The 16560-nt window shown below is 44.5% G+C and overlaps 1 protein-coding gene across 5 annotated transcripts in view; it reads right to left on the minus strand.

Annotated features, from left to right (window-relative positions):
* Positions 1-16358, minus strand: part of LOC121623026 (mediator of RNA polymerase II transcription subunit 13-like) — a 78392-nt gene extending 62034 nt beyond the window's left edge. For all 5 annotated transcript variants that reach the window (XM_041960142.1, XM_041960145.1, XM_041960144.1 and 2 more), the window contains exon 1: positions 14954-16358. In XM_041960142.1, the coding sequence (XP_041816076.1) occupies positions 14954-15025 (72 nt within the window). In that variant the 5' untranslated portion in view covers positions 15026-16358. The remainder of the gene's footprint in view (positions 1-14953) is intronic.
* Between the last annotated feature and the right edge of the window lie 202 nt (positions 16359-16560).

Raw genomic sequence — 16560 nt, forward strand, 5'->3', positions numbered from 1 at the left:
TCGGTGTGTCGCGCTGCCCTCCTCTCCTGTGTTCACCCAGCTGTGAGGATCAGGTTTGGCACACTGGCTCAGGCACCAAGACGTCCAAGACCAGCTGAGAGAGGGGGAAAAAAAAAACCTGACCCATTTTAACACAGAGACAGGTAGAATGGAGCAGCTCAGAGAAAATTAAGGCCTGCAGTGTCTTTGAGCGGATGAAGAAAAGGAGGCGCCACAGCTTTGATGACTGGCGAGAGCAAGGCTGAGGAAGGTTGCCTTTGTTTTCAGCGTGTGTGTGTGTGTGTGTGTGTGTAGCATGTACATGTACAAAAAAAACAGTAAAATCCAGCCATGCTTTTGAGGGAGTCTGTGCATGTCCTAAAAGCATGCCAAACATATACACATTATCTTCTACACAGAGACCCGCTCACAACACACACACACACACACACTGCAGCTTCTTATAAATCAGTGTGCACTGAGGTATGCACATGACCCCCAGGAACATCCTCACTGCAAAATGCAACCATAATTACAAGCGTGTCCCTCCTGTAATGACAGCGTGTGTAATGGGAGATATAAACATTGGCGCTGTGATAAGCCAAGCCCTAAAATTAGCCATGACAAGGTCAAGGATGCTGTTTCTCCCAAAGCAAAGAGGAAGACATCTGCTCGCACTGCCTCGTCACTCCCAGTCAATGTCAAAAGTTCCTCCGCTGTTTGACACAGCTGTCTGCTGCTCCTGGATCAGGAGTGGAGAGGAGGAGAAGTAAAATGTCAGGAAATATATTCACAAAAAAAGACGGACCAGTTGTTTGTTTTGTTTTCATAAGGCAACACCTGCTCTCTGGTGAATTGACTGTCAAGGCATGAGACATAAAAATACTCTTAATAAAAAAAAAGAGATTTATAACAAATCTACAACCATGATAGCAGCTCTGTGAGGCTGCATTCAGGCACAGGGAGAGATAATAATTTCCGAGAAAAAAAAAGTCAGGATCAACAAAGTCAGTACGATTCACCGTCTGGGGACCATGAACGTCTGAACAAAATTTCACAGCAATCTACCCAATAGTTGTTGAGATATTTCAGTCTGGACCAGCCCACCAACCTACTCTCAGTGCCATCCATAGAGCCATAGAGCCACGCCACTAGCATGGCTAAGAACTGCTCTTTCTCCCTTATTGACAAATCCAGAATCCATGAATATTATATGCAGATATTTTGTGTTACTACTGCTGCTGCTACTGGACTATAACGCCTCCTACTTCAACCAAATATCCATTCTTAGTGAGCGTGGCCACTGGAGGCTTTAAGTTTAAGCATCAGACTTCCATGATCAAGTTCACAAACTACGCTGCTCCTTTAACTGATGTTTAAAGAGTAATTCTGTTCTCTGAGAAAAAAAAAAACCTGGGCCCTATTTTCACATATGCTGGTGTCGAAATGACATAAAAGTGTTGGAAGTGGTCCAGTACATCACCTCAGCCAGCAGCTGCAAAACAGGCTGAAATGTAGCGTTAATTAGCACGTTAGTTTGGATCCAAACTAACCCTTTAAAACACCAAATCACACAGCTGACTAACAGACTGAGGCAGCGGTAGAGCAGCGAGTCCCGTGTTCTTTGTTTAAAACTTATTGTTTCTGTCAACGGAGTTTGGTGGCTTTCAGGCGTCTAACCCTTTAACAAAATCTCTTTGTGGATCCTCTCCATAATGTTGTCAGACACTTACAATAACAATCTGAGCCTGTCAGTGGCAAAAACAAGCACTATTAGTGGACGTACCTCAATGGGCACAATTGTCCCCAAGGATAACGCCGCAGCCCATTTCATAGCTGCCGGCGGAGACGATCTACTGGTCTAATTCCAAAAATCTTTGCAGCTGTTATTACTCACTTAGCAACCAAAATGTGTAAAATAGCATTTAGGTTTAAAAATGCTGGAATTACTCTTTAAGGTGAGCTTGTGAAATCAGCCTTCTAGTGTCAAACTCTGCACATATATCTTTCTGCACACCGAAGGTCAAACAGTCACCTGCAGTAACAATAACCAAAACACATTTCTGAGCTTTAAGGCAAAATCTTTTTGCTTTTTAGTGCAGATATATGGCTTAAGGTATAATATTTCTCCAATAACAAGTCGTATTTTCAGGTGAAATATTGTTCTAAATGGCCAGAGGCTGCACTATGTCTTTCCCGAGCCCAAAACACAGGTGCTGTATATTTATTGGCCATGTGTAAAGCACTAACTGAACACCCTGCTGAACTCCTGTGGAGGATTAGCTGTGGCACAGTTGCAGGAAGAGGAACAGAGCTACAGTCACATGCTTCCAGGCAGATCCAAACACATGCCTGCACACTAACACACACACACACCCACATACAAACACACACACACGCGCGTCCACACACATATCACACACAGCAGCTGTGATGATGTGCAGACCAGAAGTGCTCAAAAATACTGACATGCATCAGGAGGCAGACATATTTTCTGGCTGATGTCCCATTATTTTTCAGTGATGATAGCAAAGATCTGCCCATCTGTGTGTATTCTAGTGGGTGTTTCTGTTCTGTATGTACTTGTGTGTGTGTGTGTGAGTGCGTGCAGGGCTTCAATTTCTCAGCACACTTCACCTCTACTAAATCAGCCCTCTGCAGTCGCATTAACACCAGTGCTAACAAACAGCAAGTTCTTACAGTTGTAGGAATAAATTATCACTTGTAACACAAAAGAGAAAGCAGAGAAAACCTGTCGAGCATGTCGAGCAATTATCTCTGCAACTTTTGTGACAAATCAGTGTTGTGACTAAAATCCTGTCACGCAAATAAAAACAACCGTTTTATTTTAATTGTATCTCTATCATTGTAATTCAGGAAAGAATTGGGGGTGAAAGCTGCTGGCGTGCAGGCTTTAAATTAAGATTAAAGATAGAACAGAGTTTGGTTGCAAGTGTGCAACCAATCAGAGGACAAATTATACCAGCGTGTCCCTCCTGTAATGACAGCAGCCAGCGGCAGCGATGGTGGTGTGTTTGGTGGTACAGTGAATCTATATGTATGTTTGTCAAGATAGCAGGCAGAGAGAAAAGCAAACATGTATCCAAAGCAGCAAATTCCTCACGATCCATCAGAGAACGAAAGAGCAAATCAATGATTATTCTAGGCAGCGCTCTCCGTCTCTTTTAAAAACTACCACAGGGGTAAAAAGGCGAAAAAGGTCACGGAAAAAGTCGGCGGATTTAGTTTCACTGTCAATAGAGCCGGCGCTCCTCCAAGCCCCTTGTTCTATAGGTTAGCTGGTTCAATTTCTGATTGAGTGCAGGACCAAAAACAAGAGCTTTTTCCTTCCATCGCTAAGACGGACCAAAGCTTTGACCTTACTCTCACCTCTATTATCTTTCTTGTCTCCACTCTCCCTCTCATCTCTCAGCACTCTCTCACTGTCACAGACGCCTATTGAATACACCCAGGAGTATCTCACGCTCTCCCTCTCGTCTTTTTTTGTTATTCCTCTCTTTACGTCTTTTCGCCTGGTAAACAGAGAGAGGATAACAGCTGACCATATGTTTCCAGAATAATTCTGTGCTAGCACAGAGGAGGTGGAAGATTGCGCTCCCTTTGTAGCATTCTATTAAAATCCCCCTTTTTCAGTCTCTTGCAGTGAGATGGATTCTTTATCATTTGCACATGCTTTTGTATTTTTGAAAATTGATTTTAAATAAGAATCGAAACCCCAAACCAGAGAGTTCAAAATCATTTCCTGAATATAAGGTGAACTGAGCCCAGAAATGGAAAACATTATCTGTATCCCAACCAGAGGTCAACCTCAGTGCACCAGACATGTGCTTGTGATCAAAAGAAAATATGAACATCGGGACTTTAATCTTTAGCATGCATTGCTCAAACAGAACGCACTGGATACAAACTCTAAACCATGAGTTGAGCAGAAAAGACGATCCCACTTCCAGAGATTCAGCTTTCATGCAGCAGATCTGAAAGAGTGACACATGCATGCAGTACGTACAGTATATATACTGCTTATTGTTTTAAGCCCAGGAGCTTTACAATGCAGAGGAAACCCCAGTCACTTAGATAGCAGAGCTAAGAGGAAAACACACTTGACATGGACTCTGCAGGAAAGCTTCTGCAGACTGAAAATATTTTGCTCCTCCTGCTCTTTCTCAAAAACTTGAGGGACCTTTTGAATGGACTTCCCAACATGCAGCTGAGCGTATGTTTGTGTTGCGGGAAAGCACACGCAGACAAGGCTTTGCAGCTGCCTGGCACGGAGACAGGTATGCGATGAGAGCACATCTAAACATGACTCCGTGCTCGCAAGCGCACTTCCTCACACTTCCACGACAAATGCCTTTTAATAACAATTCGATGCATACGTACATGACAAGAGCAATGATTAAAAATGCATGTGTTCGCAGAGGAGGTGAACACAAAAAAACAATATCCAGTCTGGTTATATGCAGACGCCTCTCTATCAGAGCCGCAGCTGATGCGAACATTTGCATCTAAGTGGAGAAGTGTCTAGTGCTCAATCAAAGCTGACAGAGAGCGTATGAGAACGTCGTCTGAGAGAGAGATGCCACTTCTTTAGGAATCTCACAACAGCGTAAGAGCCTCACAGTCTGATAGTCTGACAAAGGAGGCACTTTAGGCAATTGAGAGACAGCTTGTATCAGCAGTTTTACCTACTATGGCACAAGAGAAACACTTATTCTGTCAGAGTGGCATAGCTTTCTCATCAGCGTCAAATCCGTTAAGACACTTGACAAGCTGCCAATATTTGGGGTGTGTTCAGATCGCTTGTGATGCCTGTGAGTCTTTAGATGAGAGTCGATGTCTTTATCAGACACATGCAACACTATCTATCTCTCTTTCATTCAACATCAAAGAACAGGGGCAATTTAATTATTCCTAACAGACACTGTGACAGAATTGACCAATGCAGCTTATTTGATGCTTTTAATGAAATCGAATCCCGTTTTTTGACTATTTATGGTTGTCATTGTTTATAAATAGCCTTTCAATGTATTTATGTTCCCTATTTACCTCTCTTCATTGTCAGTGGCAGAGTCCGCCATTCCCGTGCATTCCTTTTTCTAATCTAATCTCATTGATATCAGCCTCACGGTTCACTGTTGACTGTCTCATAACCGTCACATTTCCAACTGCTGTTAGTTCACATTAAAAGCATTCAATTGGCAAGACATGGGTTAGCTTTATTTTGAAGCAGCCACAGGAAATGATATGTATTTGTCACCGAGGTTCAGTGCTGACTGCAATCTACAAATAAACAGTAATTTAAAGCAAGTCAACCAGCTCTCCCACAGTGGCTGCTCATCCCAGGATGAGAAAGACAAAATAATGAGCTCTTTATTAAAAGAACATGAGTTTGTTTGGCTGCACTGTAAACAGATACTGTACACCCATTGATCTTCTGTAGCTGCTCAAAGAGTGTTTGTTGTAGTATTAACTCACACTTGCTGTGACTATCAGTATCTATGGTGTCACCACATCACCCGACAGGACTGAAACTTTAATGATTTAGCACATTTAGCAGGCGTTTACATTGAACTGCTAAATATCAATATATTCCCAAATGAACGTAGATACTAGTAGCTGCAGACACCGAACACAATTTTTGTGTGAACCTTCCCTTGGGCTTGGGTTGGGTATCCACACTCTAACGTGAACACACTCTAATGATGTAATTTACGTCTATGTATAATTTTGGCTTAAGTCAGCAGTGAGAAGTCACAAGTTAGAAGAGCCAGTGGCAGAAATCACAACAGGCAACGACTCCCACTTCATCAATTAACCCACTAAAATCAAATTAACCCACAAGGAGTAGCGCTCCCCTCTGGCATTTCACACCACAAATGAAGAGCAATGGACATCACTGCACTTGTGAGCGAGCGGGAGCAGCACAAAAGACCCAAACAGGTGTAGCAAGAAGGCCTCTGGGGCTGCAGACACCAAACAGATGCTTTTCCTCTGCCTTCTGCCACCACCTTTACAAGTCCCGACAAAACAGGGGACCGTCATTTGATCTGTGTTCTGTAAAGCATCCAGCCCTGGGAGGTGAGCAAGCCAAGCGACCTAATTAGAGCAGCGAGAGTCCCCAGGGCTGAGTGACGGATAGACCTGCCAATCACGCGGCAGAAAGCCTCCATCAAGCCATGACTTCTCACCTGACACAAAGAGAGGCGGGAGGCTGGAGGCAACGGCGGCGGAAGACCAATAAGGGCAGCAAGACATTGTGTACGGAGGCGCTGCCGCATCTAAAAGGGCTGACAAGATCCCCAGCCATTTGGCAAATAAAACAACACAGAGCTGCAGCGTCAGGCTGCTTTTAAAGCGTTAAGGGACAGGCTAAAGCAGTGGCCCTGCTTAGCCTAAATTATTAACGTGCAAATAAATAAACCAGTCTCTGCTTTACGAGCGTCCCTGGTGCAACTTAATTAACTGTGACAAGCCACAGGGAAAGAGAAATGAGCAAAAGACTCAGACAAAGACTGAAAAACCGAGGATCACAAATAAGGAAAAACAGAAGACAGGGAGAAAAGTAAAAACAGTTGCTAAGCAACATACAACATATATAGGAATTCAGCAAGGTATTCAATATTTTGAGATTTCTATCTCCAGGGTTACAGTGGAAATATAAGATTTCAAGTTCTTCTGTGGTCCCTTACTTCACTCCAAAAAAAAAAAAAAAAAAAACACGGAGGAGTTTACTGTGCGTCTCTGTGTGTCGTCTCTCCTGAGTAGAACTACACCTCCCTCTGCTCCCTTACAGCTGGAATTCATAAACTCACATTTGGCTGGAGATATTATCAAGCACGTCATACATGCGTCAGGAAAGTCCTGGGATTATCAGAAGCAAGACATTAATGCTGCAGTGTGGGATTACTCACTGGGTTTCTTCAGTGAGAGAATGGGAGAATTCAGCCCAGTAATTGTACAATTAGCACAGCACGGAGGCTTCTGAAATGCCTACAAGTAGTTAATAGTCTGATTGTTCCTAAAATTGGGCAAATGGAGCATAAGCGGGATGAAAAAAATCTCATTTGGCTTGTAATTTCCTGCATTGATTCTTTCCACGGGGATGCCTTTTCAGAAAAAATGACAGCCCTGCATAAGTCGGCATGACTTTTCCTTGTGTCATTACACAGATAAAATATAAAGGAGAAAAACTGGAAAGCAGCAGTGACTCTCTCTCTGTGTGTGTGTGTGTGTGTGTGTGTGTGTGTGTGTGTGTGTGTGTGTGTGTGTGTGTGTGTGTGTGTGTGTGCAGGACGCAGGCAGGCCCAGGCCATTAGCTTCACCGTAGGTCACACCTGAACAGGTTTCAACCCGCAGCTCACCTGGCTGCTGTCTGTAATCTGTACTTTGCTTACTAAGTGGGAGTGGTAGCCAATCAGAGCTTAAACACTAGAAGTCCTCTACAATTCTGCTAACACGCTCAACACACACACGCACACACACACAGTGTTATGTAATCCCACTCAAGTCCTCCTCTCCTGTCCATTCACTCTTTACAACAGACACAATGGTACCATGGCATGTTCATATCTACACTAACACCAGCCTGCCAAACCACTTATCCCTATGGCTCCATGCTCACAGTCATGCCTGGTAAATACTCTATCAAACCTTTTGTGTCTCACTTTTATGCTGCAAAGTCCATTTATTCTATGAGGCAAGCCAGGACTGAAATTGAGCTGTACACATTTTCATTAGCATCTGAAAAATCATGGGTGTCTGCCTAATTCAAGATGAGACAGAGTGCCGTTTGGCAGTGCAGGGAGAATCAATGCGCCACAAATGGCTGTGAATCAACAGTCTGCACATAATGTGTTTGTTCTCATCAAGTGCCCGTCTGATTGGCTGCAGATAATCTCTCAATGGAACATGAACACATGATAATTAGAATTTGCAACAGCACAGCAGACAACCTTAATGTTTTCTCTCTCCCCTTGTTTTGCACACCCTTTAACCTAAGTGTGCTCTAACTGCAATTGAATCCCAGCCAACCATGATATTGGCAAAGCTGTCTAGCTTGCAGAAAATATTTGCCCAGTTACAAGCAGGGCGCCATCTCCCTTTAAAGAAATTCTCTTTGTCCAGGTGTCTGCAGTCAGGTGAAGAGACTGCAAACAGATTTCCCCGAGGCAAAGCCAGTGACTCTCCTGCGATGGCACAGGGAGCAGAGGCATCATCGAACACAGGCTGCGTCTACCAATCAGGCAGCAGGCCTCCGAATTTGGGTTCACACCAGAGGCAACGCACATCTGATATGTAATAGATTGGAGGAAAGTGGTGTTAATCCATAGAGGAAAACACCAGCGTTAGGAGGGAATGTGTGTGAGCCAGGCGGCCGTCTCTGCTGAAGTAAACATAACGCTACATGAGACAGAACAAGCAAATTCAGCAGTGGTAGAAAATAACTAAATACATTTTCTCAAGTGCTGTATTTGAGGTATTTGCACTGTATCTCAATATTTCCATGTTATGCTGATTAGTAGTATTGCTACTTATAGTTACTAGTTACTTTTTAATAACTTCTTTCTACTACTTCTACTTTCCCATATTTTTATTATGTTTATTTTATAGTCTTCTAATCATTATTTTCTGGTTCTTCTCTATTGATTGTAAGCATTTCTGCCCTCGTGCTGCTGCAACACCTGAATTTCCCCTCTGGGGATCAATAAATCCTTATGTTATCTTATCTTATGAAGTCTTTACATACTGCACACACTGTAAAAGTCTGGAACCTTGCCAAGCCATTTCGCTTGTCATCACACATCTTATTTTATTATTACTTATGTTATTATGGCAGTTTGGCGAGATCATTTTCAACCTGTTTACAATCGAAATCATCTGGTTTCATGAATTTGTTGATTTTATTCATTCATTCATTAAAACATTAAGTGATTTGTAGAAAACTCTCTTTGCTGATTGGTTGATTTCTACTGAAAACAGGTTGAAATGATTAAAGACTCAATGACTTAGAAATATATTCTCTTTTGAGGTTGTTTTCTTTGTAGCACAAACCTGCAAATGATCATCACCGAACAGGATATGTAAAGTACATATGAATGGAGGACTTTTACTTGTAGTATTTGTGCAGTGTGGTATTGTTACTTCTTCCACCACAGCAGCCACACTGTCACAATGATGTGGTTAATATCTATCTAGCAGTCCATGTGCCAGCTAACTAGCTAACTTTCCAGCTATCACAAGCACTTGATGGCACGAGCTACTGCCCATTCTTATGAATCCTGCTTTCCCACTCAGCCTTCTGTCGCCCTGCACACATGCAGGAACAACCAGTGGGCACCGAGAATAGAACACAGCTGGCACTGCAGGGCTTACATATTTCACACTCAAGCCACCGTGCTCCAAAATACTCCTGCCCATCCCGTCCCATTTCCAGCTCCGGGACCAGCGGTGGTTCCCTCCCTCTCGCTCTCCTCCCTCCCTCCTTTCCTGTCCGTCTTTGAACCGTTCTTCACCTCTGTGGCAGGGCCCTGACAAGCCTACTGCTCAGATAAGATCCATGACTGCACTCTGGAGAATTTAATAGAAAAGAGATGTGCAGTAAAAACAGAGGCAGTGAGGGGAGACCATGTCGCCCTGTTCCCGTCCCCTGCCCCTTTTCTGTCAGCCGCTAACCGTAACAACGCTCGTTCACAAACCACTTTGTTATGCAGCAAACTATCTGAGGAAGCTGTATGTCTGTGGTTGACATACAGAACGCCATATTCACACAGGTGGGCCACTGCCAGGTTGAGTCCTATAGTGATGACAAGGGATTCCCACGGCAGCGACAGGGGCAGATTAGTGGGAGGCGCCACACACAGGCTCAAGGTGAAGCCGGTGCTAGCTGTCAAAATTGCAAGCAAGCGGAGCCAAAAGCACAGGCTGGGCGTAGGGGGTGGACTGTTCGGTGCGAAGCAACCAGATGGAGTTGCTCCATAGGGCACGCAGCAGAAGACTGGGGGTGATGCCTCGGAAAGTTGGACTCCTCGTCTCCTTGTGTAAGAGGACACTGTCATGGCTTCAGTGTCGTCTTTAGGTATCTCAGTATAAACTACATTTTTCTAGTGTTAAAAGGCTGTCAGATTCAGTGATGTTTATATATGATATGAGATTGCTTCATCAGATATTCCTGCTTTGAAGGATAATTCTGGGGATAATCTATACTCTTCTTAAGGCCTTTACACACGGTGGACAAGACAAATAGACGACACGAAATTGCAAAATAAACCCCTGCGAATAATTTGATGGGTGCGAGATTGAAGGCTGCAGCAGTTTGGCATGCGCACGCTGTTGGGCGGCATGAGTCCTGGACTGAAATCCACCCCTGACCTTCACCCGTGCAATCCTGGGCAGAGATTCTACGCCTGGTAAGAGATCTGACTTCTCTCTTTCTGTTCCAACTGTATCAGAATATTTGTATGCATCTTCACTGGCTGTGTAATGATCTTACATGATGAGTTGCCTGTGAGCTGTTGACAGCTCACCTCAGCTCAGAGGGGCAGAACAATGGGCTTGTCCAAGCGCATTGGACAATCTGCTAACAACAGGTCCGCCGCTAACATTAGCAGCTGTGACGTGGCGGCCTTTCCGCACAACATGACTGGTTGATGCCTTTATTGCCAGAGCTAAGGCTCAGAAAAATCGAATTTGTTCCAAAGAATAGTGAAAATAGTGCCCAAAATTCACTCCATATGCCTGTTTGCTTAGAGTTTGCTAAAAACTACAGCACCCAGCTATTCTTCTAAATTATACAGACTCAGACAACTGCTTGAGTTTAGCTATAGCTGGACAGATAACATTGATATTTAAGTGTTTGAAAAATCCAATCATGATATATTAGACAATATCAATTTTTCACAAAATATAAACAAACATCTTTTATACGAATCCCTTAAACTTGGTTACTCAGATATTGTGATCAAGACATTTTACAGATGAAAAATAAACTCATTAGTTCTTTATATTGGAAAAAATGTGTCATGGCAACACAGTTTCTAAATTAAAGTGTTTGCATTTCTGTAATGATTGTTACTTAGCAACATATGCACCAATACCAACATATCTGCAACATATCAGCCAGAATTAGCTTAACATTGATTTAACAGCGAGGCTCTAACTGAACATGTATATATTCCTCAAAGTAAGATACTGAAATATTTTTTTGGTACCAACACTCAGGTATCGTATCAGCACCAGCTTGGAAAAAACCCAAACAATACCTAGGCCTGTTTACAGTCCATCTTTGGCTCAACAGATCGTGGCACGCACTTCATCCAACCACTGCCTCTTTCTCATCCCTAAGCAGCCCTGCAATACCCACCACCATTAATAACCAGGACATGCAAACAGTCTATATTAAAAAGGCACCATCCCTGATTACCTGCTTCTTCTTACAAGGCATGGCCACTCACCTGCCATAAATCAAGACGCGGCTGTTAATGGTATTCCCTCAGCCTCATCTCTTAGCACTTTATTTCTATGCCAGACAGCAGCATCATTATTATACATGCAAGATCTCCATTGGAATACAGTTTGGCTAATGAGCACCTCTTAGTTGATCACATTAGACCTGCACTTGAGGACACTTAATTACCAGTGTTGCACTCTCTGTCGAGGGGACAGAGGATGTCCTTTAATTAAGGTCTTTGCGTTCTACCTATGTTTGCACAAGCGGGCGTCCTTGGGATACAGGATGCATTCACGGCCCAAATAAAGGCCATAAAACATGTGGTGTGTGTGCGTGCGTGTGAGTGTGGGTGGAAGATTTAGCGTGTGTTGCATTCGGGATACATATGTTTGTGCGAGCATGTGGGTGTTTTTCGTTGTTTTTTTTTCCCCCTCTCCGTGTCAGTGCTTGTGTTTGTGAATGCATCTGCGTGTGTGTGTATATAATATGATAGGTGTTTGAAGTTTGTCTCCTGAGTCTGAGCTGGTTTACAGTGTTTACAATACACACACACACACACACACGCACTGAGGCTTCCTGTGTCGTGAGGCTCGTCACTGTGTCTCTCCTGGCATTGCAAATTCAGGCTCGGCGACTGTGGCTCGAGCCAGTGTCAGAAGAAACCTGCCCAGTCCACAGAAACACGACTGTTTTCTCTCTCTCTCATTACGTTCCTCCCTCTTTAATTTTCTCCCTCGCTCTGTCTCTCTCTTTCACTCTCAGCTTCTCTCTCAAATAGACTGAGGCTAGCAGTCAGGAAATGCACATCAGTCATAATACTTTCCTAAAATGAAAACAGATTCCGCTGCAGCCCTTCAGTCTCTCTCTCTCACTCCTTCAGCTGAAAACATTCCTCTCTTTCTCCTCTCGTCCTCCGCCCTTCCCTCCTCCGTCGCCACTTCAACTTAGCTCACCAGCTCGGGTCTTTTTCTCCCACTTACAAGGGTCTCGTTTGCTTGCTGTCACAGGCGGGTGATCGGCAGCAGACGAGACAGTTGTTTTGTGGGTTGTGTGATTGCAGCGATCTCGAGTAAATGACGCCACATGACAGTGATCCGCTGCGAGCCCGTAAAGTCCCGCAGCTTAGGGCTCTTGTGCTTTCTAAGGTACTTTTTATTGATGCAGGTTGCAATAACAGCCAGTAAATCAGTGTGAGGGACGAGGTTAGCGCATGTTGGAATGCTGTTTAACAGGCTGTCAGACCAGAGCGCTCATCGGTTAGCCACAAGACCTTTATGTAAGCCAATACAACCTGGAGGAAAAGGTTACAAAATATCCCACTTTAGATGTTGCATTTTTGTCATTTTTGGACCTCTAAATAACAAAGTTAGGCTTGCAACTAATGCAACTTATCATTACTTGTATGTTGGAGTGATTGACCCATTTTCTAGTCTATAAAACGGCAGAAAACAGTGGAAAAGTTCCCATCAAAGACTCCCTGAAACAAAGCTGACATCTTCAAACTGCTGAAATAACAAGCAAAACCCCTAAAAGGTGCACAACGATTCGCAATGACAACACAGGCAAAAGAAGGAAATGCTCATATTTGACAATCTCCAATCATTAAAAATATCTAAATTATTGCTGATTAATTCTGTTGATCGACAATTCAATCAATAGCAAAATCTTTCAGCACTAAAGCGAGTAATAAGTGGCGAAATGCGATCAGGAAAATCAGAACTGAGCGACTGTTCGTATAAAGTACATATTTTCCAGGTCTTCTTTTGCTGGATCAATACTCACGCTCGATGGGATTCGCTCTTCCAGTGGTAACAACTGTGGCTCCGCTTCTTTAGCGTATCGTGCGCATACAATACATCTCGGTTTCAACATCAGGATGCAATCTGCATCCCACGGCCTGTCTCTTTGTCTCAGTCCTACCCTCTAACCAGGACACTTGGTGTGTCATTAGTGTTTTGTTCTGTCTTGGCCTTCCCTGTAGGAGCCCTGCCAGTGAGCAACCACTGTGGCACTAGCCAGTCATAAATATTCTCAACAAGCCAGCTGATGGATGGTCTGTTTCCCCCTCAGTTTGAAAGGGATGTTCACAGGGCCCGCGCGAGGGCCAACAACGCCACGGCGAGCAAATGAAGCCGTTTCCCACGAGGGAACAACCTCGACTGAGAAGTTGACAGGGACGCAATCACTGTTCTCGACCGCTGCATGTCAGACTGAGTGAATTTAAGACGTCTGACACTGGAGCGCTGGTGCATTTATTTCGGCGTCAGTGCACACAAATTCAAACAAGATGCTTTTGCACGGCTTAAGATATTATTTTGAATCCCTTTCTCCCTGCCCGAGTGAAATGCACGAGACGGAAACGCTGCCAGAGCTTTGTTTGGAATTTCAGAGATTTCTGCAAGCTGAGTGACAACTACAAAGTTTGTTTCTCTTCTCTATCCAATCAAAAAACCATCAGCATGTGACATGTGTTTCTTTAGCTTTGGTGTGGCATGTGTAGTGTAACAGGGCAGGCCGCTGTCACTGGTTGACAACCTGCATGATCACCTAAAAAGCCCTCAGGACCCCTGTGTTGTTGTGGTTCTCAGCAGCCTACGCCTGAGCTCAGGCTACCGCATGCCTTTCCACTTGGCTGCCTGTTGTAGTAGGACAGTTAACTCGCTGATTGCAGGATGAAAACTGTGAAAACACACTGCTCGATCTCCTCCACCCTCAAAAACCAAGTGAGTTCTGCAGAAATGACACTGCCCGTGGAGTCAAAACCCCCTTTTTCAGATAAACTGAGTCTGAAAGTGTTGTTTCCGCTGCGTGCTTGATTCATGCCGTCTGTCAATATCCTTGCAACCGTCCTCGCAAAATTTTCCCTAATCTTCCAGTTTCTAACCCGCTGGGCCATTTTTGTAGATCAGCGCATGGCACTATGATTCGCTGAAGATGTCTGGCTTCAGAAATATTAAGAGGCAGCAGTAGCCTACGCCTTCTTTCCAAGTTAGTTGCTTGGCAATGCAACAGAGTTCCAGCTACATTTGCAGTGAAATGATTATTTGAAAGGGGTGGAGGAGAGTGGCCAGAGCACACTGTGCTCCCAATGGGGGAAAATATGAGTGTTTATGTGTTGTTTATTTGCTAACCCTGTGCCCACACTGCAAATACATGACAAAAAAGGTGCTGGTTCTGCTTTGGTAGCATTTGAAATGTGCGTTTTAAGCGTCATGAGATGTCTTTTGGGTTGCAGCCAGACAATAAAGTGGAGTTCTTCTTTTTAAATCATGTTGATTTAAGCCTCTGTGCTGAGATGTCTTATTATAAACAGGCTCAGCATTGAAATCTGGTGCTTCCCCCCCACGCACCACTACTGTAACCCGTGGTAATGATTACCTAATAACAACATCAGCAATTGGTTCACCTTTGTACAGCGCATTTACGCGTGCCTCCCCACTGTCTTATGACTTGTCGATCACAACTGGCTCGCGTGTCTGTGCTGGGCATGATTTATTGATACTGTACCAGAGAGAAGATGTTGGAGTGGCAGTCCTCAAGGCTTGCCCCGTTAGCCACCCAATTCGCTGTTGTAGTCATAATCGTCCGCCGTTGGGGTCGTCAGCGCTGGGCATGTCGAAATCCTACATCGGTATCGAGACACCGAGCAGGGCTGACAAATCGGTTCCCTTCCCCAAAACAAGCAGGCTTCTAGCCTCACAAGAGGTCCAGATAATGGACTCGGGATGGTCGGGCAGAGGAATGGGCGTATTCAAAGCGACGTGCAGAATGCATCCATAAAGCCCCGGCGGATATAATGTTGTAATGTAAATCCAAGCGTGCGCGGGGATCAAAACATTGTTGCAATCCAGGTCAGGCGATTCCAAAATGTGATCACCGTCAAAGGCGGAGAGCAGCAGAGAAACCTATCCATTTCAATCCACACACCGAGGAAGATCAGCCCGCTTCCATATCAGTCTTTCCGCTGATAGTTTCATCATTAAATGAGCATAATCCATGGGGAAACGACTCCTCTCTTCTGCGCCGAGGAGCAGCTCCCCTCCGAGAAAAATAGCGAAATTAAAGAGTCAAAACTTCTTGAAAAAACATTTAAAAAAAATATCAGACGTTCGCCGCTCTGCGAAACAATGAAGTTAGAGCCGAGACGTTACACGCAGGCGATCTGATTCCGTCTGCTCCACAAGCTGATGCACCACTTGTGATAGTTTTCGAGAATTGCATGAGCTATTTATAGCCGTCTTTCTTACCACAACCGTTCCCCTCACAATGCAAGCCAGCCTGCCGCGCACGAACAGGCGCTGCGAGCAGGAATGCTTAATCCCTCTGTTGCTCCCGAATGAAACGCACCGCAGACGAGGGGGTCGCTGAGGGAGAAAAGCCCCCGGTGCTCCTCCGTGGCAGGGCGGACAAAAAGTCGAGCGGGCTCCCGGTGAGCCCGAATCATGAGTCAAACCGTTCAGACAAGAAGAGAGAGAGAGAGAAACTATTCTCACACTCCGCCACCAGGAAAACGACAAGCAGGCTTCTGTAGAAGGAGGTTTGAAAAAATCCTTCCTTCCTTTCAGTTTTTATATCATTACGAAACGTCCTCTCGCGGCCCCAAATCTTGCACAAAAATATCTTTTTTTATTATTTTTTTAAAATGCACATTTCAAGCAGAAGTGAGAGTCCTTGTCTGGCGCCGATCACTGACATAAAGAAAATGTTGCATGCTGCAGATTCTTTTTTTTTTTCGTCGCTTTAAACCATTTAAACGCGTCTCCTCCTCCGTCTCCAGAAACGCTGATGTTGTGATTATTGAATTAAATCCTCACACATGTGGCCGGCTCCCTCGGCAGCGACCTCCTTCCTCATTGTTTATCTCTCACGGTGTGTTATTATATCGGCATGTAAGTGTGCGTGTAGCCTGCCTCTTCTCACCCTCCGCGTCTGTTTGCTTTACGCGAAACGTCGCTGTAGCTCTTTTTTTTGCGCACGGTCGTCCAGCCCACCGCGCATTGTAATGTAATGGCGGTCGGAAGCGTACTACAGAGACTCGCCTTCCCATTTGGCCAAGTTTGCGCTCACGTGATCAAAGTGTGGCGTTACAGTACTGTTCAGTATCTTCGATGAGA

This window comes from Chelmon rostratus, chromosome 19 (genome assembly GCF_017976325.1).
Source record: "Chelmon rostratus isolate fCheRos1 chromosome 19, fCheRos1.pri, whole genome shotgun sequence".
NCBI lineage: Eukaryota > Metazoa > Chordata > Actinopteri > Chaetodontiformes > Chaetodontidae > Chelmon > Chelmon rostratus.